At 35.8% G+C, this 26,777-nt stretch overlaps 1 protein-coding gene and 1 long non-coding RNA gene across 2 annotated transcripts; one reads left to right on the top strand and one right to left on the bottom strand.

Moving 5' to 3' along the window:
• Window positions 1-321: 321 nt before the first annotated feature.
• On the bottom strand, window positions 322-4,437 carry pax1a (paired box 1a). Its single transcript, XM_044143365.1, has 5 exons — window positions 4,160-4,437; window positions 3,021-3,650; window positions 1,962-2,095; window positions 1,415-1,628; window positions 322-944 (listed from the first exon to the last, which is right to left on the bottom strand). Exons 1-5 carry the CDS (start codon window positions 4,161-4,163, stop codon window positions 850-852), a joined length of 1,077 nt encoding a protein of 358 aa, XP_043999300.1. The 5' UTR covers window positions 4,164-4,437; the 3' UTR covers window positions 322-849.
• A 97-nt stretch (window positions 4,438-4,534) lies between these two features.
• LOC122846408 lies at window positions 4,535-25,827 on the top strand. The gene is made up of 3 exons (XR_006373233.1): window positions 4,535-4,630; window positions 20,289-20,370; window positions 21,096-25,827. It is a non-coding gene; the product is annotated as an uncharacterized LOC122846408 (long non-coding RNA).
• The last annotated feature ends 950 nt before the right edge of the window (window positions 25,828-26,777 follow it).

Below are 26,777 nucleotides of genomic sequence, written 5' to 3'. Positions count from 1 at the left end.
CATATATATCAAAACGCCACTCTAAACGGAATCCTCTGTTCACTGAAAATAACTTATTTTCCCACATTTCAACTCGGTCAGTGTAAGACGAATGATTTCAATATTTTCACACTCACAGGCTTTCAATGTCAAGACAAAAAAAATAATATTAAAACTTTAACCTTAGAAAGAGGGAAGTTAAGAGCAAACAACATTTGTACAAAAACTTTACAAAATGTGATTACTGATATCTTAACTCTACATTAGCCAGTTAGCGCCACTTTTTCCATTTGGTGCCACTTCACGGACCAATAAAACAATAATGTATGTTAGAACAACAAATGGCATTGAAGACGGCCTTTATTTTTTTAATATATATATATATTCACAATGAAATTATAAAAATATAGAATTAAAGCTTTAGTATATATTTTACATTTAGACAATTTATAACCTTTGTTCGCATCGTCAAGTCACTCATGGTCACAATTTAGGACAATAATAAAAGGCGAATCACTGAATAGACCTGGTCTTATAATAAACATTGAGCGGATTTACATGTAGTTTTTATTTTATCCTGTAGCCTCAATTAGATACAGCCTAGCAACATGAAATATTTCAGCAACATAGAAAAAGGGAAATAAACTATCCACCAGGGAGGGGAAAACACCGATACATCCATGCAAGCTTACATTCAAGTAGCCACGAAGGCCGACAGAGCTGCTGCGTTACGCACGTTGACGGGGCCTGCGTTTTTGTTTTTGACTGTCAGTCACAAACAAGCCAATGTAGTCATCTCACTTACTGTTGGAGCTGTTGAAATTAGTTCAGTTAAATGTGTCTGGTAATTAAGGTGTGTTTTAGTCCCGGTTAGGAGGATGAGGTAGCGAGAGAGAGTCCATGCACACTGTTCAAGTCTTCATGTTGGTGCTGTTTGCTCAGAGGACTGGGGGGCTTTCGGTCTCCTGATAGGCACAAACAAAAAAGAGGAGGAAAACATAAAAATATTATATATATATATATATATATATATATATATATATATATATATATATATATATATATATATATATATATATATATATATATATATATATATATATATATATATATATATATATATATATATATATATATATATATATATATATATATATATATATATATATATATATATATATATATATATATATAGTATCTTTTAATTCAGGTGCGTAAAATGGCGACGTTTGAACTGTCGAATTCTAAATTTAAACTTTTAACCCTAGCGACACATCTTAGTTGATTTTACATTTATGATACATAAATACCCTAATGAGATACATGTATCATAACTAGGCTATCTAAGTTTAAAAAATGCCATAATAATAATAATAATAATAATAATAATAATAATAATAATAATAATAATAATAATAATAATAATAATAATAACCTTCTCGGACTTGATGTTTGAAGGCCATGGGCGAGTGGATCTCCCCCGCGTGCATGGCCATCCCGCTGCCTGGGTGGGAAAGGGCCGGGCTTTGTGGCTGCCAGTGGTGGTGGCCCGGGGCCACGTAGCCTCCTGCTGGGCCACTATAAACCCCGTACTGGTTGCTTGGAGAGTAGGCGCACGCCGAGACATAACTGGACAGAGTGGAGGAAGGCTGCGGGCGGAAAGATAAGATGTTGGGGGTGGGGGAGACAGGGAGGGTAATAAGTTATTGTTATTGTCTCCTTTTTGTCGCTTTCAAAACATATGATGTATATTTAATGGCTAAAATTCTCGTTGGAAAGGTTAGCAAAACAATGCCTTTTTTTTATATCACTTTGAGGTTTACGATCAACAATATTGTCATTAATATGTAAATATTTCCGTATTTCTTTCTTTACAAATATCATAAACACAACAGTTTTGAACAAACGTCTAAATTGAATGTAAATATGTGTACTGTTCAGTTTTATTTTTATTTTTTATGTCAGGCCGCTTTTTGTTTTACCTGAGCGTATTTTATGTCTGCGTCGATGGCTGGCTTGTCGATCCCGTTGACCGTGTGAGAAGCAGGAAAAGCTGCTCTGTTCATGCTGCTCCAGTCCTCCATTTTTGTCGGATATCCCTCCGTTCCAGCAATTCCTAGATTGAATACAGTCAACTTATGTCAAAATTGTATAAAAACTGTAGTTTTAGTGGATCGAAATGAATTCAAAATTAATATTACAAAAATATTATTAAAGCTAAATTTATTTTAAGCTATTTTGCAACCACAGCCTTATTTCAAAGAAACATTTTTAACACATCAGAGAAAACCGTAAATTGTATAAGGCGAAATAAAATAAAGCAGATAAAACAATAGATTAGAAAAAATACTTAACATTTTTTTCTCAATTTGGTGAAGATTCGTTTTATTAACTATTAATAAACAAATAAAGTACACGTAAAATGTTATTTTAACCTGAAATTGTGACAACTGAATTAGAGTTCCAGAAAAAAATTCTAGATGAAAATAAAAAATTTGTTTGATCAAAAAAACGATTTTATTTTTTTTCTGATAAGTTATTCGAATCCTTAATATTCCTAAGAAGTAAAAAAAAAATACAGATGATTTTTAAGTGAAATCTGCAGCTATAAACTATGATCGTATATTTATTAAAATTTATTTTTCAAGGCAAGTTTAAAATATAAAAGGCAACGTGACAGTGAAAACACGGTGCTAAAAAACAGGAAAAGGAAGAGAAAGCTTCTGGCCGCTATATAAAAGATCAGGTGGGATATATAACAGGTGAGCAAGGTGTTTGCAAATGCATCATCCCATGAAAAGGTCTATTGAGATTGGCCTTACTGCGTTCTGGCTCAATGGTGAAATGGATGACTGGTATAACTTTCAATTATTATTATTATTTTTGTTCTACCTGATGCCATAACAGGTATACCAGATGATATGACAATTGATCATGCAGAATAAAAGAACAATGCGCAGCTGCTTGAGTTTGCAGACCTCTCGCCGACAGTCTCTGACACGTTTTCAGAATGTAGTTAGAAAGATCTGTTTTACTCTCACCTGTAGGATCCATGAATGCTCGTATTCCCAGGATGTTGGTGACGGTGTGTGGGGAAGGCCAGGCCCTCGATATGCTCACATGCCCAGCAGTTACCGGTACTCCAGGTGGGGTGCCCATTTTAGTGCCCGTTGGAGACATTGCGTTGGCGTAGGAGTAAGGGTATATGTGATTGTAGGAAAGACCGGCCTGCGCGGAGGCTTGCTTGCTACTCTCGTACTGGTTAGGCTGGGAGAGATTCCCGATCTTGTTGCGTAAAATCCTACTGATCGAGCTCACTGAGGGAACGTTGTACTTGTCGCAAACACCGTCGGCTAGAAGCCTGTCCCTGATCTCCCAGGCAAAGATCCCGGGGTCGCTCTGTTTGTATTCCCTGATGTTCTTCACCACGTTTGGCGTCGTTACGCGCGGCTTGCTCCCACCGATGGCACCGGGCAAGATGGAGCCCGTCTCGTTGTACCTCGCTAAAATCTTGCTCACGCAGCCATGGGAGACTCGCAGCTGTCGGCTTATGTCGCAGGGTCTGATGCCTAGCTGGGCCAGTTCCACGATTCTCAACCTTATGGCGTTGGGCAGGGGTCTCCCGTTGACAAACACGCCGCCTAGTTGGTTCACCTCTCCATAGGTTTGCTCTGCAGGGGGGAAGGGAATTAAATAGTAACTTTTAACAACAGTTAAACAAAAAATAAAACATAAAATAAATCACATCTTCCCACAGGAGCAACTGAAATATTCAGTTTGCGTCCTAACCGAGTTTAGAAAGCTATTTATGTCAATAATAGGTGATTTTGGGTTTCTATCCGCTATTTTACGACCGTGGAAAAGAGTGCAGACTATTTGATTGCCGCATCCTTACCCCACCATGCATGAAAACAACATTAAAAATGGCGAGCTTGAAGTTTAGACTTTAGAGAGCCCTTCAAAAACCTTCTCGCCTTGTAATTGGTTGATGTGGTTCCATTTACGAGTTAAAGTCCCAAACATGAATTCAGGGGGGAAAATTCACTGCAGTTGGCAAATTATCGCCAACGATCTCCCCTCTTTTGGCCATTGTCTAATACATTTTTTGTGTGTTTACTCTGCTGTAGCGAGGTTGTAACGCTTCTATAACATCACTGGAGCATGCACGCTTTGGGCTTACCCATTTGCCTATACTGGTGTGAGATGCCGGGAAGTGAAAGGTGTCCCTCCAGATAGCTGAATGCCTCCTATAGTGAATCCAAACGAGAAAAGAGGGAGCGAGAAGAATGAACCAAAACAAACAGGGAAAAAGAGTGAATTTCTATCAGCCTCCTTGCTTCTCCAGCGCGCTCCCCTTCTTATATTCGGAAACCCTTTGCGCGCAATGGCACCACAGTGATCTTCATCCGATAAATGCAAATTGGAGTTATCCCGGGGAGTTCAGTTTGCTGGAATTAATTTGACGCGTACTCCACGTCAATCTTCGTTGTCACACGCCAAGCCCCCTTTCTGGTCTCATTGGTTGCCCTGCCCTGGAGAGGTTGTCAGCCAATACGGAGCCCATCCGGTCGGAGCTGTGCAGCCTCCCTTCATTATTTTGCATAGGGGAAGTGAAAGAGAGGAAAACGTTTCGTCCAACATGCAGCCCATGGTAAGAACTTACATATGATAGATTTGGTGTTTGTGCATGTCAAGACATTGCTGAAACTCTTTTCAACATTTCAATGTAATCTGGTGCGCTTTATTGCGTTCTTTTATGTTAAGTTTTATATATGATTTAAATGGCTTAAGATGTTAATTGCTAATATATTATATATATATATATATATATATATATATATATATATATATATATATATATATATATATATATATATATATATATATATATATATATATATACAGAGCTAGGGGAAAAGAAACAAGCACATTTCCAGTGTGAGATTTTCTATTTTATTTTACTAGCCAGCGTTAGGTACTCAAAGATGAGAATGGCCTCATGTAATCGATACCGCTGTAGATGGCAGAGCTCACCAGACTAGGATATCAACTGGATTCCACAGAGGAATATTATCACAGCGTGTTTTCCAAGTTTCCTGTGTGAGTTTAGAAAGTATCGTTTATAAGCTCACAAAACGTTACTTGTAAAACTTAACAGTCGACCCAATGGTAACAAGGTGCAGTATTCCATTCCCCCATCCCTGTTTCTTTACTCTTTTTTTTTTCACGTGCTCCCACCACTTCCCCTACCCCTCGTCCTGCCTGTCTGCTGTAGCCCATCATACAGATCATAGAGCAGGACACATGGAAAGCATCACGCCGGCTTACAACCAGCGAGGGTCTCAGACACAGTCTCTCGAAATATTAGAATAGGTGGAGAAAATGAAGTTGTACCTATATATATATATATATATATATATATATATATATATATATATATATATATATATATATATATATATATATATATATATATATATATATATATATATATATATATATATATATATATATATATATATATATATATATATATATATATATATATATATATATATATATATATATATATATATACTTCTGTCTATCTGTCTGTCTTTTTTACCGTCTCCCACTCACTTTCCCCCTATTACTTAATCTGTGGACCCCCCTCGTCTGGACAACTGTGGAACTGCAGTACTTCAGTCGTTTATTTGCGTGACTCTTCGGACTGGTGTTTTTATTAAGGGTCCTTTCTTGCAACTCAGTGTAGAAAGTTTAGATATCAAAATTAGGTGCGGTAGAAAAGATCACTTCTATGACTCCAACATTTCCAACTATTTTTGCACATCTAACTCAAACCAGTTTTACTAGTTTAAGTTTCAGTGCCATAGCCACAATGTGCGGCCTTTTCGTTTATTAACCTTAAGACCACGTCTGATATTTTAACCTGGGAGACGTTTTATGATAGCTTACAGTTATAGCTATCATATTCACTCATATTCAACTCCTGATATCTCCAATAGATGTGGGAAAATAAGGACAAAAAATATTTAACTTTGCTTTTATGCAGAGCAAACGCATTTCTTAACCTTGTTGATATTTAGTGTATTTCGGAACTAAGTCGTTATTTAAGAAAAAAATATCACTAAGTATCTGTTATGAAATTGCTGTGACATTTAGACGAAATTATTTTCTTTTTTTTTTATTATGTCCGAGATGCATCACGTATTCAAGACAAATAAAAAATGCTAGTCTTTGTACATTGAATTACAATGGTCGTTATGCAGGTTGCATTGCTGGAATTTCAGAAATCTCTAACAAATTAATTTTCTTGAGTTTGAAACCATGCGGAAATCTTTGCACATAAAGATGTCAAAGAACGAATGTTCTATAAATTAGGCAAAAACATCTGCGTTTAAGAAGTCGTTGGTGCAATTTTGCGCACTTCGCAACTGTCTGATGTCGCTTCTCAGGTGTGACAAAACAAAAGCACATCTTGAACGGCGTCTGTCCTTTTTTCCAGGACTTAGTGTATTCCCACAATACATTCCCCCATAAACACGACAGCAGAAACATAAATACCAAAATACAGTCCTCAATATTTGATTTCAAATTTAAAATTTTTTTCTGTCACGTAGAGGCCACAGCTATGAAATATTTGTCTGTTTTTCCATTTTTGATCTGATAGAACCTCTTTTCATACATAAAAATTCGTACAACAGAAAACGCTTTGAAAGCGGAAACAACATTAATTTGTTGAGCGCTTAGTTAATTTTCAGCAATAGTTAATACTTCATATGTATAGGTATATTTGACATGAAATAAATTGATGTATGTATATTACTATGTGAATACTTAAGTCTGTTCGTTCTGACACATTTATGCGTTTATAAAAATACATTTTTATTCCTTATATGATCTAGTGAAACTATATTGCGCATAAGAATTATTTGATATCTATGGATCACGCATTAATCTATTTATGGATTCTTGTAATTTTACTAGAACTCTCAGATTTCAAAGACGGAAATCTTCACTGACCAGCATTTGATCAATAAAATTGGGATTAAAAAAAAATATATGAATCTTGTTTTGTTTCAGACTCAAAAACTAAAAGGGATTTAAATTAATAAATTATACTATAATCAGTTTTGGAAATTAATTTACTCAGTTAAATTAACCAAATAAATAATCTTGAGCATTTTGGTTATATAAATATATTTAATTACAAATCAAAACAAAACAAAATAACAGACCACAGCCCCTGCACAAATCTATTCTGACAAGGTCGCATGTTGACCTGTCCATTCATGTCCATACTCAAGATATGCTGCACAATACTAATGGCTGCATGAAGACTTGATTTCAAGCTTGCATTTAGCTTTAATGTTGCTATTCCTAGTTAAGGATGTACACAAACTTAAATTATTGCTCCAACACAGAAACTGACAAGCAAAAGTCCTACGACAGTTCTGAACTTTAACTAAGTGCTTATTTAAACCCTCATAAATAAATTGGTGCCCCTATTCTCTGTTACACATTAAATAATAGAAGTAACAGCTTAAGGAAGTACATTTTGAGTTAAATTCTCTTTAGATATATTGTTTTCATAAAATTAGTTAATCTTCTTAGTGTTAAACTGTTATTGAACAGTAATATGCTTAAAATCAAAATAAGCTTAATGATTTATATTTTACACACGTTTTCTAGTGTAAAAAAATAACACAACTTCTGTTCCGCATGAACATTTTGTCATGTGTAAATTCTAATAGTATTTTTTTTTTCCTTGAAGTAATTAATTTATGCCATCAAGTCATTCGCAGACTTGAAAAGTTCAAACAGACGTCTTGACAGAGTTAAATAAAAATGTCCCCCCAACTCATTCAGTTGACACCTGACACCAGCAAGGTGCAATGACCCTAGTTGGTCAATATTGATGTTGGTTTTAAGTGTCATCCAAGGATAAACGTCCTCAAGTGTGCTTTGTCTTTAAAGTCTTAAGACAAATTTAAACTTCTATTTTCCCTTGAATCCAGTGAACATAATAATTGTTACTTTGAGTCTGATGGTACATATTATTCTGATCGTTCAGGAGCAAGTATCCTGATGTTGTAAAGAAATGCCATCTAGTCCTCATGCTCACAAAAATATTTAAATGGTAGAATAAATGATATGTAAATTCAACTTTGGATCAACTTGCTTCTTTTAGCATATTAGAATGAAACACAAGCAGTGGGATTTAAAGGTAACATGGTTCATGTATGCAATTAGGTCTAATACGCACATAGAAGGTTAACTTTGTCTTATTTGAAGACCTCAAATTTTGCAGTGTAAACATTTAACAAAAAATTTAAAGTTTTATAGGCTTTTGTCTGATGTCCATGTTGCTTCTTATTTGACAAGAGGGAGTGGAAATATGTTTTAATCCTCTAAAAGTCAAACATTCCCAACCTGTAAAGAACCACGCAGATTCTTCCACCGATAATCATAGCAGAGAAGGTTTGTCTGCTCCTATCTGATTTAGAGGTGGTGTTGTGTAGTTTCTTTGTGCTCCTGCTGGTTAGACCAGCCTCAGAAGGCAGGGAGTTGAGTTCTTTTATAGTCATGAGACCCACTCTGAGCTGCAGAACATGCCTAATGAGGGCACATGGTGGTGCCATGTGAGACATGCCAGCTTTTTTATTTTTTGTTTTACCAGGCTGGTAATTGCTTGTGACCTTCCCCAAACATGTCTCGTGTTTCTTTGTGTTTTAAACATACTTCTAATTATGACTCAGATCTGTTGTTTGAGAGTTGGTGCTTTGGAGAGATGCAGAGGAAATGGCAAATTATTTACGCCTTTTAAACTGGGTTCATAATATGCATTGGCCTGCCAATTTTACAGTACTTATAACCGAAAGAATTGCTGGGGGAAAGTCTGGGTATTATATGCAATGCAGTCAAATTTTTATATAAAAGCTGTCAAAACCTTTCAGTAACAATAGAAATTTGCAGTTACAGTAAGAGAAGCATTTACATCTTAAACATTATATCAGGCTTGATTTTTCTAAAATGTATATGCTACATATGGCTTTGCATTTTTGCTCCAGGTGCTCCATCATGATTAGTCAGACACGATCCCTATATATGATCCCTATGAATATTTGATCGTGTATTACAGTAGTTTTAATAAGTGGTATTTACTGAGTGCATTCTATTTTTTGGTTCTACTAACCATATGCTTTTAAATTTAGCTTAAATACTGCTAAATATTACAAAGACATTTCAGTGTGATCATGTATGTTCTATATTTTAGTTAAAGTATTGTTAGTTCATCAATAGCATTTAAAAACTTTTTCAGTCAGTAGTGTAGACTACACATGTGCATAGATATTCGTGAAACAACATTGTGGAGATCAGTTTGCACTAGTTTAGTAAAAAAATTACCTTGTTCGTTTGAGTGCAGTTGAAACACTGTAGTTCTCATTTCAAATAGTACATGCAGATTGACAGCCTGCATTCAAATGCTAGAAGCAGAAGAAGAAGAATGGGAGGATGTGCTTACTTAATACAAATCAAACTACAAATTCTGGCTCATGAATTAAAAATTTTCAAGGGCTTTTAAGGGCAACAAGCATTGAACAGTGAGTTATTTTGTTCAGTGCTCTACACAGTAGACAATTAGTACACAAACAGTATTGTAAAAATACAATATTTTCAGATGATATTTTGTTGCTCTTTGTATTTGGCAAGTCCTGCTCATGCTAGGCACAGAGTTTTATGAAAAAATGAGGATGTGTGCAATTGACTGAGGTGCCCGCCCCCAAAACAGACCATACAAATGGATTTATGATTGCCTTATAATCATAAATTATGGGAATGTCTCCGCAACGTTATTTCACGAACATCTATGCACACGTGTAGTCTACCCTACTGGCTGAAAAAGTTTTTAAACTTTTTTTTTTTCATCTCTGCAAGAACAGAGATGGGAGTTTAAGCCGGGGGTAAGAGGTATGATTGGGCATGCCAAAATAAGAAAGCGTTCAAAAGAGATGCCAATTGGTTAACTTGCATAAAATGCATCTTCCAAAATGTTTGCCTGTCCATTCAAGCAAATACTCAAGATGCCCGTTTATCGGCCTACCCCCCATCCAGTATACCTGGATTAAAAAGCTAAATGTACTTTTTTGCACTTCAGAACGTTGTGGTCTGGTTATTAACCACTGATTTGAGTTATTTGATATTCATTTGGATTGAGCTCTAACTGGCTTAGTGACAATGCTAATGTTAATCTGGCTACCAACCTGAGCTTCAGCAAATGCTTCAGGTAAAGAGAAGATATTAGCAGAAGGTTTAAATGGTTTTCTTTTTCAGTAATATTTTATGCCTTGATGCCAAAGTCAAACTTGCTAGGAACTTGAGCCTTTTGGCCAAGAGGCAGTCATTGCATAGCACAGTTAGTTGAAGCTGTCAGGTAAAAGATTTAGTAAAGCTCTGCTAATGTTGAACTTTCTAGCAAGGAGCGCTTCTCAACCCTGGGACTGTTGTCTCTAATGAACAACACATTTTAATTTTGCCTGCCACCTTTTTATTATTGAATGTAGTCACATTATTGTGGCTTAATTTGAAAGTTTATTTTTAACACAAAGGAGTCAGATGACTTAATAATAATAATAATAATAATAATAATAATAATAATAATAATAATAATAATAATAATAATAATAATAATAATAATAATAATAATAATAATAATAATAATATTTTATATAATATAATAACTATTTTAAGCACAAATGCCAGGCTTCTGAAAAGTATGTACATTTCTATACACTGAATACTTGGTTGGGCCTCCTCTTGTATGAATTAGTGCATCAATGCATCAGCCTGTGGCACAGCGTAAGTGTAGTGGAGGCCAAACTGCTTTGATAACTGCTTCCAGCCCATTTGCCTTGTTTTGTCTGGTGTCTCTTTTCTTCCTCTTGACAGCAACAAAATATTTCCTACTGGAAAAAGGTCAAGGGAGTTTACTGGCCAACCAAAAATAGAAACACTAGGCAAATGAACCAGCTCTTAGTACCTTTGGTAGTGTGGACAGGTGCATTGGTGGAAAATAAAATCAACATCACCATGAAGCTAGTCAGAACAGGAAAGCTTGAAATGCTCTAGAAGGCCTTCGTAGACTACCAAAGTCCAAGAAATTATGGACTTTGGAGAACACAGCGGACTAACAACAGCAGAGGACATGGCACCCTAAGCCATCACTAACTGTAAAAACTTCTCACTGGACTTCAAACAATGTAGATTCTGTCTCTCCACTGTCCATCCAAACCCTGGGGCCTTGATTTCTAAACAAAATGCAAAATTAACTTTCATCTGAAAACAGGACTCTCGCCCATTGTAGCTAAGGTTAATTGTCTTTTATTTAGAATTGACTTGACACAGGGAATGTGACAGGCGAAGACTGATTAGTTCCCTATAATGACAACAATAGCCTATTTCACAATATTCTAATGTTCTGAGATATTGTTTTTTTATTATCTCATCAAAATTCCTAGAAACACAGGGCTGGAATATATCACTCTACATGTTGTGATTCTATACAATATATGACTTCCTGAGATGACTGGCAAGAAAACGTGTTTTTATGCAAAATTAAAATTTTTGAAATGTAATAATATATCTAACCTGTTAATTCAGTTCGAACTCTGCTAGTAAAGAACAAATAAATCAAATATATCAGGTGGCGTTGAGAATAAATAATTCTGTGTTTTTCTTCTATCTCTTTTCGCTAGTTACAAAGCTAAAGCTTAAAGGAAATGAAATGTTAGGAACCACCCTCAAAGCTTAAAGGAAATGAGGCACTAGGGAACGCCCCCTTAAGGGCGTAGCTTAGATAGAGGCTAACAAATAGAATTACAAACTGTTGCTTAATGTCATTTTGTCCTGCCAGTTCCTAAAGGTAGCATGATAAATGGACCAGCTGTATTTTGGTATTAATAAATGGAACCCATGAATTCAGCTCAATGACTCTTCTTCAACCTCATACATCAAGAACTTAACAAGGAGAAAGGATAATTCTCCACAGTGGTATATGAAACAAGGATGCTTTAACTCTTTGGATTATGCTTATTTAAAACAAGTAAAGAAAATGTAAAATCACACATTGAGCGTCAGAAGCAAAAATGAGTAGTGGAGGGAAGAAACTGGAAAACACCTACCAGTAAAAGAAAAATCCAGAAACACCTAATAACAACCTCCAGCTGTAAACTATTTGCCAACTGTCCTAAAAGTGAAACCATTGGGTTTTTCCTCTGCTTGTATCAAATTACCATACAGTGAAGAATCTGCATTTAGATTTTTATGACATAAGCCCCCTATAATTCCACTTTAAAAACATTTTTCTTTTACCAGGCTTACTGCTGCTTCCTGTTGAAAGACTTTAATTCAAATGCACAACAGTAATTCTCTTCAGAAACAGCAGGTGCTGTTTAGAGCAATGATTTGCTTAAGGTGGTCTATAGAAGATGAAAACTAGCATTTAATTGCATCACTGTTTTGGAGTAGAGAGCCTTTGAACAAGTGTAAATAAGAAGCATCTATTATGAGAATAATAGTGCTAAGGAGGCAAAAGATCTGTTTATCAGGCATTCCTCATTTAAAAGGATTGAGAGGATGGAATTGTGCAATGTTCTAAATATCAATATTTTGATTTTACCTTATTAAATTTATTCATATCTTGTGCCCCAGTATGACTTTCTAATATCACTACTAAGGTGTTTAATGTCACAACATGGCAAGACGAGTTAAAACATAATGAAGAGCTCCCTCTGTGGTCACATACAGAAACCTCTTGTATAATGAGAGGTTGGGGGGAAACAAATAGTTGTATCATTTTAAGGAAATGAGGAAATTCCTCAACATGGGCAGAACTCTCTAAACAGACATAACAAATTTTGATGTGTGATGGAGTTCATTGAGAAATTTTAAGTGAATCATGCAAACATCATGAAAAGCAAAAAAATAAACAATTTATTTTGTGGCTTGTTACATAATATGTCTTTTTGCTAGATTTTTAACTCTCCCAGCTAATGTTATCTATTTAAAAAACTTTTCTCAGCAATTTTACACGTGTCTCTGTATGTTCCCATAGTTTTTGTTTGGCACTCAGGCCTCGCCTGTCTGGATCTGTTGTCAATTAAGAGGAGAGCCCTTAATTACTTTCGGAGCACTTCAGACTCGATGCTGATTCATGGCTGTCGTATTTGGAAGTCGGCCAGAGAAGTTGAAAACAGCGGGTCACATATGGAAACCGATATAAACACTGCATTTTAACCTTGTTATTCCACAACCTCTATGGCTAACATTTGACTTTCACTTTTAGAACTGCTTTCTATTTACTTTAAGTGTCTTTTCTCTAAGAAGTATATTGTTTCTCTCTAAAGCACCTGTGATTCAAAAAGACTTCTATCCTTAACCAAACCTTTTCTTTGAGCAGCCATGTGTGATTACTATTGTTGCACGAGTCTGTGTTTCATAGCTTAAATATGCCAGATCTAAGAAGGAAAATTGTGCAAGAGGACATTCAAGGCCTTCTGTCAGGCACAGTGTAATATTGTTTTCCGCCAAACCAGAAATTACGGCCTTGGAGGGGCCTTTTCTATGTCAGGAATAGGGGTACTGTATGTCTTCTGACAGTTACTCCTTTTAAGATTAATGAGCTTATAAAAACCCTGTGTCTTCTTTCAAACGCCAAGCTCGATATCAGTCAATGTTACCAGCATAGTCTTGTTCTTCTGAGAAAGAAATCCCAGAGAAGGATTGGACACTGTTGACACAGCGCTGTAGAAACAAAATCAGCGGTTTCATGTCTCTGAGAAGCTGTAGGATCCTGAGAATAGAAGAAGATTATTTTTTTATTCTAAACAGAAAAACTTTATGTGTATATATGAGTAGGAAAAATTAATTATTAAATCCCATAGTTATTTCTTTTTCAGATGAATATACAGGGGTGTAAGGATCTTTTATGACTGATATCAGTGCTTTGACCTCACTGTACCGGAGCCAGATGCCCATAAATACATTCCCTTATTTCTACCCTGCTTTGGATGCCAGTTGGGCCAGGAAGTTGGTTTGTTTTGGGTGTTCTCAGTAGCATATATTCCAGCAAAACCTGCACTTTTCACGTTTCTCAAAAGACAGCTGAGCCAATTTCCTGAAATGCACCTGAATTCCTGCTTGTGGTCGTCTGTAATGTTGGTGATCTGTTGAAAGCTGTTGAATCACGGTTCAGTGTCCACATACTGGAGACTTGTTTGTCCCCTCACCACATGTGTGGACTGATCAGCTGGACGTCTCTTCCTTCTCGTTGAGTAGCTGAAGCTTTGGAAGCAGGTTCAAGAAAATAAATATGAAAAACTTGAGTTGGGATTTGATAAAGCTAACGGTAAATCTTAATCAAGCCATCATAAACTACTTTAGTTTTTAAATTGACAATAGAGATTTTTCATCTTTAATTAAAATGTTAAAAAGATAAGCATTTACTGTCTTTAAGCCCAAATTAGTTTTAAAGCCTGTGATGCAAACATTGCAGAGGAATAAATGAACTTCGTTCCATCATACCGGTGCTGAAATATTTGACATGTTTGCACTGACTAGGGATACATAGACTTGCAATCAAGCCTGGACTTGCGGGCCAAGAAAAAACCCCTTAGCGCCCCCATTTTCTTCGACGTGCTGCTTCCTGAATGAATGTGCTGCTTATAGCACTACATTCCCAGCCTTTTGAATCATAATATTGAGACTTTTGTAATATTTTTATGTTTGCATTCTGACTTTTTCTCTCTTATTAATCATGCTTTCACAATTCACAATATGGTAGAGTGGATAGTGGATATTTTTATGGTTTTGCGGTTGAGCTAGACATTTTCTACTATGTCAGTGGCACAAATAACCCAGATTTTAAGCCAGCATGAATTATTCGGAAACGCTACAGTATGTAAATATCTTTAGCTGTGAAATGTATAGTGTGCATTTCACAGAGGATTTTCAGGTTGAAATGCACCATTCATTATGATTAATTTTTGCCTTTTTGAATTACAGAATTTGTCAGCCAGTCTGTAGGTTCTAATCTGTAAACCAATCATTTCCACTGATTCCCAGTGAGATGACATGATTCTAAGGTGACTTGAAAAAAAATATCTCCCTTATTTTTATTTGATTAGCATGTTTTGTTATTATTATTTTAGGGGCTTACTGGAGAACATATAATTTTTATTTTTAACACAATCCTGCTGAAAACAGAAAAGGTAAAATTATTAAGCAGAAAAACCAACCATGTCAGGAAAGGACTACTGTGGGAAAGGAGCAACACTTTTAAACTTTGATTAAGGTCTACAAGTAATTTTATTGTATTATCTTTGGAAAATATTCATGCTTTCTTCATTTAATTATTTCTTTATTTAACAAGGAGGAAACACATTTTTCACACAGGGCAATCTTTGTTTGGAAAACTTTTTTTTTTCTTGTCATAAAGACTGTGTCATTGATTTTACTGTACATAAAGCATAAGGCAAAACATTATCATGGAGAGTGTATTCATTGGTGTTGTTAAGGATGGTATTAATTACCACCGTTAATACTCAACAAATTTGAAAGATAAAAACCAGACAAGCAAGTGAAGGAACATATGCATGAGTTTTTCTGTGACCTGCATGCCTGTATGCATCTGATCTCAAGATAGGCTTTCTATGAGCTGTTCCCAAGCCTTGCAGGAGCAAAGCCATGCCAGTGTGCAAAAGTGAAGAAAAAAAAAACATATGTAGGTGTGTAAAATTCAAGAGCACATTATTTAAGAATTAGCCATATATAAACATATAAATTACTAATATAAACTTAGTAATATATAATTCATACATGAATTATATTTTGTACATTTTGGAGCATCCATCTATTTGTCATGGCTGCCTAATTTTCACAAAATTTGTAATTGCAGCAGTCATATATAAAGAGGCAAGGTACACTCTGTAGACAAGTCAGTCAAAGGGTAACACAGAAACACACGAGACACGAGAGCACAAGGAGAGCAAGACAGTGAGGCCAAATAACCTAACATACATGTTTTTCATACTATCAAAAGAAGAATTTTTCTGGTTCTAAATGCAGAATGGATTCTACTAACAATGCCATTTGTCATTGATTCTGTTTGTGAGTTCATGTATTTAAAGGGGCACGATGTCTGTTTTAAGAACACCAGTGTTGCGACTCTGGGTTTTGCAGATGAAGTGGTTCTTTTGATTTCTTCAAGCCTTGGCCTTTTGTGAGCACTGAGTTGGTTACCAATACTTTATGAAGATTTCTGGCTGAGAATCAGTGATTCTGAGTCTGAGGTATTTTTTCTCAACAGGAAAAGGTAGATTGCTAGAAGGCCTGTCTATTAATCAAGTTGGGGAGTTCAAGTATCTTCCCTCTTGTTTAGGGGTGATTGTAGGATGGATTAGAGACGTAATCAACAGATTGGGACTTTGTCTGCTGGCATCCTCCAGTCTGCTGCGGCAAACAAGAGCTGACCCATAAAAATAAAGCCTTCAGGTTCCCAATCTGTCAATGTTCCGCCTCTCACCTGTGGTCATGAAACATGGATTGTGTTTGAGCTTTATTCATGGAATGGTAATACTTTGTCTTAAGCAGGCTATCGTGTGAGAATTTGGCTTAGATTGTCCTACTAACTTTGACACTTTCATTTCAGGCACAACTGATGTGCTATATTTACAAGTTTAAACAGTAGATGGTGCTGCAGATAAAATTTGCTGGTGTATAAAACTGGTAACAGAAGAACAGTCATAGAGGAAATGTATTCCTATTAGACATTTTACTAGAAATTTTTTACCTCATAAGAGTCAACACTTACAAGTATATCAAGCATTTAGACATTTTTAGTCCCTTAATGTTCATATTCAACCATGCAAATACTTTATAAAAAATTGTGTTCTTGGTGCATTCCTGCTCTACCTGTTTGATGAGCAATACATTTTTTTCATATTCTTTAAGTCAGATCAGGTTTCTGTCCACTCAATCATGCTGGGAGAGACATTCAGTACAGAGACTTGTTATAATTTTAACTAGAAATGAATGTCAATCTGAAAGCTAATAGAAAGCCATGGTACTGTGACTCAAGTAAATTTGTGTCACAAGATTTTTCAGTGCATTTTGTGTTTATTTTTAGTCTGATATCAAAACTCTAATTATACCTACATATAGGAGAACTCTGCAAAGGCTCACACAACTAAATAAAAGATATAGAGTGTGGTTGCACAACTAGGAGTTTAGTGGTAACAGTTACAAGTAAGATTACAAGTCCCATCAAACAGTGTTGAGGGCAGTTGTGATAATGATGGCATGTGTGGTGGAACCCACATGAGATTATGTTATTCCTTGGAACAGCTTTGGAAAATGTAAAATAAAAAACTGAGCTTACTCAATGTCAGTGTTGATGTAACCATATTTGAGTTGTGTGCACCCATATTACAGCTAATTATGGGGTTGGCCTGAGGTCTCAGTGCGTTTTCAAGACAACACGCAGTGTTATGAGAAGTCAAGGAGAACGTACCTTCATTCATGATAATTAGAGGGCGTTAAGCTGTGTTGAAATCTGCAACATCTGTCAGCCCCTTACAAACACCAACAATTCATCAACTCATTGCACTTCAAAGAATCTGTTCAAGATGATGAATCAAATTATGCTTGTTGCTTTTTAATGTTATCTTTATGGCTATATGGTGTTGTCAAGATGTTTTGGTTATTATTGTAGATTTCTCAATGGAAAGCTTGAAGTGGGGGAAACTTGTGTTGATAAGACAAAACCTTTCTTGATGTGATTCATCTTGCAATTGTCTCAAAGGAGAAGTCTTAGGGGAGCTTTTAAAGTGGGCCCAAATGCAGCAGACCACAACCTACTGCCACTTCTCCAAAACATCTTTAGAGAAGGGTTCTCAAGTCAAGTGTTCCTTCAGCTGAGAATAACAAACTTTAACTTCATCAAATATTATACTCAAGTAATGACTCGTGATTGTGATGTTGCATGTTGATGTTGTAATGTGGATTGCGATGCGGCATGATGATCCCCGGGGTGTTCTGTTGGAGATGGTGATACAGGCATACAGAGGTTGGGGTTTACATGCCCTCTTGTCTCAAAGCAGAGGAGATGATGTCAGTTTGAATCCCTCTGAGACTTTGTAGAACAATTTGTAGAACCACACCAAGCCAATCAGGTTTTTCTTCTCTTGGGTTTGTGCATGTTGAGACTGAAATTTATAACCCATTTATTTTTGCAAAGTGCCTTGTGCTCAGTCCGATTTCATGGAACATCAGTGAACATTAAATCTGGATTTTAAGTAGACCTTTCTAACGTATACATTGAGCAAAATCATTCCACTCCAGCTCTTGGCTTTTATTGAAGTCATTTTCCTTCCGGAAGGTGAACATCTGCATCAGTTTCAGGTCTTTAGGTCAGCTATTCTTCCATGTTTGTTCTGTACTTTGCTCCATCCATCCTGTAAGCAATATGCTTCTCATATTTCTGCATATGAGAAGCATGCCCACAGTAAGATGTTACCACCAAGTTTCTCCATGTTGATGTTGTCTCAGGAGGACATCCTGGGTTAATTTTCCATCACCCCAAACACTGTGCATTTCCTTCTACCACAAATCTGATTCCTACTTTGTGTTGGTCTGGTACTTAAAATCCCAATAGAAGATAAGCTGTGGGTATCCCAAAATGAGAAAAGAAAAAAAAAAGTCAAGAAGAAAGATCACTTTGCTGTTTTAAGTGTGAGTGGATTGGGAGGCAATGGAGTATCAGTGATACTGTCTGCAAAGAGGAACCCCCTGAAACTGATACCCACTCTTCAGTGACTGTTTAACCGAACCAACCGAGATGTTATTAGCATTCTGGAACTAAAATGTTTGAGTAAAAGTTAAAAATGGATCTGTCACTGTCTCCTTGTCTTCACATGATTCATCCTTAGCCATTCTCAGCACAAAAAAAAAAAAGAAGTTTTTTTATGGAGCCAAGGCAAGTGGAAGCAAGCCCAGGAGGACAGGTTTGATGGGCTCCTTATAATGGTTTAAACGTTTTTTTTTTTTCGTCATGCAAAATTGATGGAAAAACGTCATCAGTTTTTACAGATGAACCAGAGATAAAGTAAACACAGGTTTTCAAAGGTAAAGAGATCATGTTTCTCAATATGTTTTAAATGACGTTGAAAATTTAATTTATGTAAAAGAACTGCTTTGTCATAAAACAGGACCAGTCTCATTACTGTTACAAGGTCACAGGGAAAGGTAAAGCAGGAGCACAGCAGTAATTTGAACTTTGGCCTTAAAGGACACAAGATAAAAACATTCCTTTAACTTGTTTTTTTACTCGACATGACAGTTCTATAGGTCATATCATGTTCTCAAGAAAAAAAAGAAAAAAAAAACTGCGATCATATCGACAAGATGGTGCAAAGTGATGACACATTTGCAGAATCAGCCTGTCTAACAAGACATGGTTCACGGGTGACTGAGGAGACGTAGCTGGTCGTGCGTTTCATCATCTTCAAGCACTGACAAAAGACTCAGTTGTATGGTCTTGTCTTGTACAATGTATAAGATCAAACTATGTTAGAGACGAACATGGTGTAATGGGAAGCAACACCACTTGCATCTTTTATTTTAAATACTTGACTAAGGGGGCTAAAAAAGTGTGAACACTAATTGAAAAAAGATATTTTAAGATTATTATTATTATTATTATTATTATTATTATTATTATTATTATTATTATTATTATTATTATTATTATTATTATTATTATTATTATTATTATTATTACTATTTTGTGCTAGTTTCTTAAAGTTGCACATTTAAATAAATTGTACTGGCTTTTTTAAGGGTGCCAGATCTTTAATAATCCGAAGAATATTTATAAGTAAAACTAACAGACAAACTTAAATAAGTAAATACCGTACATACATTTTGCTATGTGGGTACTTTTCCACTCTTCCCATACATATTTTTGCATTTGTAAAAAGATGCCTAAATGAGAGGTGTGTGGTGTTGGGGACATAGCCTTGTTATATAACCCTGAAAGAGCAAGTAATTTGCTATTTTGCATCAGGCATCCTTAAATTACTTACTGACTCGAAGTAAACCCAATATTCAAAAAGCAAACCTTTCTCCTGATACGAGAGAGCCATTTTTCAATGCATTAGTAGCTCTTTATTTGCTGAAGCTGTGGTTTAATGGAGTAGTGGTGTAATTTATAGCTCAGCAAAGAGTCTGAAAAATTTGCTTTTTTTTTTCAGACCTTTCCTGCATCTTCACACACTTCACACAAAAAGATGAGGACGTTTCAAGGGTGAGGCAGAAAGACAGAAGAAGTAGGAGGTAAAAGAAGCATCATTGAGGTTCATCGCCTGCTGTCAGAACAGAAACCTTGGGGTGAACCGGCTCCCTTTCTCTGGAGTTTACACATAAACATGCAGTGTGCAGGTGGAAATACGGGTGTGTGAAGAGGGTAAATAAATATCCCTGCCATGAAGCTCTGAACATTTTGCAAACAATGGAATTTTTCACACAAACTTGGACTTGAATTCTGCATGGATAAAAATAAATTCCTGCTAACAATAAAACTTGAATCCTCCTCCTCCATGAAATCTGTGATCGGAGAGTACTTTTTCAACTTCAGGTGGCTGGAATTAGGGACAGACTTCTGTAACCACTCATATTACAGTATATGAAGAAACGTTTTACTGCATTTTCAGGAGAAATAAAAAAGGTTTCAAATGTAAAACGTCTTTCCACCTGTGGAAAATTTCAGTACAAAAATCAGAAATACTGGACATAATACTTCCATATCAATGTACTCCATCAGCTGGTCTAGACGTTGCCAGTACAGACTTCAAGACAAAAACTGCAGCATAAAGCAAATCCATTCATTTCAGACCTAATATTTATCACTGTGCTCTGCTAACATCTAGGAAATGTAGATCTAGAAAATTTCTCAGATCTCACATGTTGTCATCCTATGTAGTATCCGCTAGATGGCAGCATAGGCTTGCATGATAGGTCTTCATAATTCAAAGTTGCTCTCTTTTTTTTTTCCCCTCCAGGGGTCTTTTGTGGGCTCTAGTGTCCCTTGTTCGAAGGTAGGCTGACGGGGAAGGAGAAGAGGAAAGGCATGCGGTAAATGTTGATGGGTCTGGGAACTGAACCCACGACAGCCGCGTCGAGGACTCAAGGCCTCCAAGCGTGGGTTGCCCTATCCCCTACGCCACCATGGAACGCCCGAAAGTTGCTCTTGACCTTATTTGCTTGAGTTGAAATCAAGCAAATAAATGTTGAAATATAAAAACATAGCCAACTAATTGGAGACATATTTAAAAACAAAATAATACATAATAACTGTAAAATTTCTCCTTCGCTTTACAGCAGTCTAGCTCCAACTTATATGTTCTGATCATATTTTTTAATGTTTCCGCTGGTATTTTTATCATTTATATGTAATGTTGAGGTCCAGGCATGTAAGGTTGGAAAGGCTCTTTGCCATCTCTATAATCTTCAGCTCCCTCCAGAGATATCAGTTTCAAGTCAAAATTCTGGCCCTACCACTCCAAATCATTAACATTACTTCCCGAAAGAAGAAAATGTTGAATTAAAAGAATTTTTTAAACATCCATTTTACATCTGATACTCTTTTTAGATTGTTTCACTATTTTTTAAGATAGGTTAGGTTTAGTGCTAAGTGATTAAATTAAAATAATCAAATGTAAATCTGAATGACTGCATGAACTGAAATGTATATATACATTAATTTTTTTAAGGTTGCTTGTGTTACAAAAGGACAAGCTTAAATGAGTTGCAACATGAGTTGATTATATTATATTATATTATATTATATTATATTATATTATATTATATTATATTATATTATATTATATTATATTATATTATATTATATTATATTATATTATATTATATTATATTATATTATATTATTAACTTTACAATTGAAAACAAATTGTGATTGATGAGGTCACCAGCAGGTGGCAATCTTCACCCAGATAAAAAACTTATTAGTAGTTATTTATTAAGTGAAACTATAATTGTTTTAAAAATGAATTATTTCAGCAAGATAAGAGCTGATTATTTATGTATACATCAATAAATTTAACTAGATTTTTATTTATTTTTTTTTATTTACACACCTTCTAACTTCTTTTTTGTTCAGCTGCCTGTGTGTTCTGTGGTGGAAGCGGTGCAAAAATAAATACATCCAGAAAAGAAGAATGAAAGGTGGTGTTTACTCTCTGATCTTTCAGAATGTAGACAGAATTTACTCCTGTTATTTTTTACCATGTGCTAGTCACAGGGGTAGTTCATGCTGCCAAGGTCCTCTTCTGATTTGAATATGATACAAAAGATGAAACGTTTAACCTCACACTGTCACTGTTAATCACTCCATGTCCTCTCATGAAAATGTCTCTGACAAACGATGCACAGTCCACACATTGAGTTCCGGGGAATGAAATAGCTCCATTACAAATGTCCCTGCAGAGCTGCTGAGCAGGAAGTTCAAAGGCGTTCTGATTGATGTACCACTGTATGAAAAAAACATTGACAGCAATAGCCCACATTCCTCATCGGGTTCGGCAGTGTCAGCTTCCTTTTCTCTCCATCCTTCATCTGCTCACCGCCCCGTCCCCTCCACGATGAAAGTCGAACAAATCTGCTGACATTGATCCTGTCTCCTCGGCCGGGCTAATTTCATTCCAGCCGGAGAGAGACGGCTATCTCCAAAGATCTTGACAGACAATTGTATTTACTATTTTCTTTTCACAAGCCAATAAAGGGGGAGCAGTTATTGCATCAGATTATATGAAAAACCGTTTAATGATTCCAATTTATAACTCTAGACTGAATAATGATACAGTTAAGAGCTGACAGGCCATGATAAATGAAGGCTCATATAAAACATATTTAGAGTGAAGAATGGCTGGAGATGAATTGCGCTGTGATACAAACTCATGATAAAGAACAGTAAGAGCCACTAGAAGACTTAATAATGTGCTATTCATTTTGAAGTGATTTTGCTGGTTAATAAAGGAGCACAAATTAAAAATATATTTATTGTAGAAAGATGTCTCAGAATATTACCCCCATGACGCTGCCACCCATGGCTAATCTAATCAGGGCTCATCTCTTTAGATTGAACCTTTCAACTCCTCATTTTTTTTCACCCCTTGACTGCAGACTTAGCGCTTTTCAATACACATTAGCTGCTTGAAGTCTATACAGTATGATATTTTTCTGCAGATTACTTTACAGAAATGGGGACTCAAGTCACGACTTGGACACAAGTCGCACTTAATTCATGAAAACAAGGCCTTCGGACTTCATTTAAGTTGAGATCTAAAGATTCTCTTGGACTTTAATGGACGGTCTCCATGAATGATCTTTATCTAAATTATCAAACTTGAAAGTAAGCCAATAACTGTAGATCTATTTGAGTATATACTGGTAGTGTTACACAAAATTTCGAGGCAATTCACTATACTTCTTGACTGTAAGAGAAGCAAATTAACTTACCATGCACTGTAGGTTTGCCTGTTTTTCTTTTATGCAACCATCAAGAAACATTTACAGTAGGTGCTCTGATAAAGATCCACATATTTTCCATATAAAGAGTGTGCTGGATTTATTGAAAAGGAACATTCACAGAATGTAGCCTATTGGTGGTAATGATGCTTGTTTGTTGTACTATAATATTTTTGACCATGACCTGAAGTGTTTATGAATAACTTTTAAGTCCTTTCTGATCAAAACAATTTTACATCACACAACAAAAGATCTTTAGGACTGCTTTAAATGGAACATAGTTCACTTTCTGGGAAAGTCTGTCACATTTGGATATGTAAAAGATTATGAATGCTGGTAAAGTCCAAACACACAGACTTCTAGAAACACAAATCTTGATCGCCTGCAAGTGAATCTGGGTGCAGTTTGGTTATAGGGGGCGACATAAACAGAACATCTAGCAAACCAAAGTGTCAGAAAATCAGTCTGTTGTTGTATCTCTCGTGTATACAACTGGGTATTAGTGATTCATTTGGTGCTCACACTGGGCAACTTCTTGTGAAAATGTATTTAGATCAGAACAAATCAGAACTGAGGCCTCTGGTCACTGATACTCATGGACACAAATCTAATTACATTCACATATTATGGTAAAACAATTATGAGTCCTTTAATAATTACAACTATGGTAAAATGAAAGTACAGCCTGAAGCCATATTCTAATGATGCCCATTACTGTGAATGCCTTAGTCTATTTTAAATTTAACAAAGCTTTTATTTAAATGTTTTTGACCCAATTACATAACATTGTGCAGACAGAATAAAAGATGAACAATAAATTAATTATATGCGGAGGAGTAAGTTCATTAGATATTGTCTTTCTCTTCAAAAGTAGCTTTTTCCGTTATAACAAGATTTAGAAAATTTTATATTTTCTAAATCTTTCACAAATCATTAGTAAGTATTGTGTTTTCCGTTCGTCTAGGGGTTTTTTTACGTAAAAATAATCAGATCTTTACCAGGTTCATCCAAACATGCACAGGGAGAACATGCATGCTCCATGCAGAAATATCCCAGGCCGGGAATCAAATCCTGGACGTTTTTGCTGCAAGGCAACAGTGCTACCAACTGCACCACTGTGCAGCCCATAAAGATACCAATGCATCACTCGGCAGTAATTATAAAAACAGAATAATGTACAAAGCTTAAATATTGTAATAAATTAGCTCAATACATATAACATGTTTCTTTCCAGTTTCATTATCCTTTATGCCATTCTCACAACTCTTTTCAACTTTTACCTCTAGTTGAGTGATTACAAATATTTCATGGACCTCAATAATACTTCAACAATTAGAAAAAAAATAAATAAATAAAAACTAATAAACGTTTCCACAAAGTCTTTTTTTTCTCCTTTTGCTGAGAGGTATCTCCACCCTTCTGTTCACTTAGTTCAGGATCAGTTATGAGACAGGATTGCTGGTTCCCTGCAAAAACTGCAGATAAATTTATACATATTTGAAGCCATTTTAGCCATATTTTATAGTATTGTTCATCTGCCTAATACTTTGTGCATTATATTGTACCTCAAGGCTCCTCAGTCACAATTTCAGTTTCTTCTACTGACACCAATTTAGTTTCTTTTTATTGTCTTTCCAAACAGGAAGGAAAATTTGAATCCTGAAAAATGTCATTTCTCTTTTTAATTGGATCAAGGACTAAACTGTTCTTGGGTCAGTATTAACTTCTATGTATTGCTAGACATTGCTCAATCAAGAGAAATTATTTTGATTGATTGCCACTGAAATAGCCTGGTAAAATCCAATGCTTTGTTTAAAACTTTTGCTTTGTTCTCAAGGCCTGGACTCTCAGCTATTGAGAAACTCTGTAGAAGTTTTAAATTTTAATGAATTGCTAATGTTTGCCTGTGACAGATTGACGATTTGAAGCTTACTGGAAATTGCTTGCACTGTAAAAATGAAAATAAGAAGGCCCAGATATTGCTCTTAGGCAGAATTTTTCAGAGTGGAATTACACAGGAAGGAAATGACAAGGCTTCCACTGGACCCTTTAAAATACAGCTAATATCCTATGCAAGATTAATTCACTCACAAATCAATTTTGATTGGTTGAAGTTTCTTATATCATGCATTTTTGCTTTGCCCATCAGAAACAGTCTCTCTGAGAGAGCGCCCACATCACACTTATGGAAGATCCAGGATCACATTACCAGAACCTCAAATTTTGAATAAATTTGGTGTTCATCTATTTGTCTGTTGTTTTTTTAAAAGAAAAAAAACATGCATTGTCCTGCCATGTGGCACTCACAATTGTTGTCTGGTACATATAGAGTGTATCTATAAACTCTTGCATCTAAACAAATGTGTGTCTGAGAGAGTGCTAATTTATGTAGGGTTTTGCAAAAAGATATTCAATAGACATGATGCAGACATGAGGAAAAGTTGGTGCCACCTGGTCCCACCAAGTAGAGCCCAGGAGTGACCTGACACATACCTGAGCACCGATCCCTGGACACTGACCTCCAGGCACCAAGGGACCAGCCACCGTCATGGATAGTGATGGAGGGAGGGAGCACATGAAACTAACAATATGACACTTTGGCACACTGTGAGGCAGTCAGTGTACAGCTTGTATAACAGTGCAAATTTGCTGTGCCAATTATTAATCTTTAATTACACCAATTCTTGGCTAAGCAAAATCATGTGATTCATAAGTGTTAAAAGGGCTTAGATGTAAATGGGGGCAGGTGTATTAATTTGATGTTATTAGTCTCACACTCGTTGAGAATATTAGAAAAAAAAAAACTTTTTCTTTGCTTTAGGATTGTTTAGGCTATGAGAAGATTGCAGACATCCTGAAACAGAGCAACTGCTTATTTTAGGGTCTTTAGCATCCACCAGCTCTACAGTAAAGTCACTTGTCATAGAGGAGTGGAAGAGGATTCCAGAAGCAACCTGTGAAACTCTAGTTAACTTCATGCCCACAAAGTAAAGGCAATCCTCAAAAATAATGGTGGTGGCCATACAAACTGTTGACACTTTTGCTCTATTTGGATATTTTCACATCAGTATGTAGTCAGTTTTGTTACCCGGGGTTTAAAGAATAATGGCTGTGTATTAAGCTATTTTGAGGTGACAGCAAACTTACACAGCTATACAAGTGTGATATCTTCAGTGTTGTACTACAAAAATGTGGCA

This window comes from Gambusia affinis, linkage group LG16 (genome assembly GCF_019740435.1).
Source record: "Gambusia affinis linkage group LG16, SWU_Gaff_1.0, whole genome shotgun sequence".
Taxonomy (NCBI): Eukaryota; Metazoa; Chordata; class Actinopteri; order Cyprinodontiformes; family Poeciliidae; genus Gambusia; species Gambusia affinis.
The sequence above is the reverse complement of the archived record's forward strand: the minus strand, read 5'-3'. Positions and strand labels throughout refer to the sequence as shown.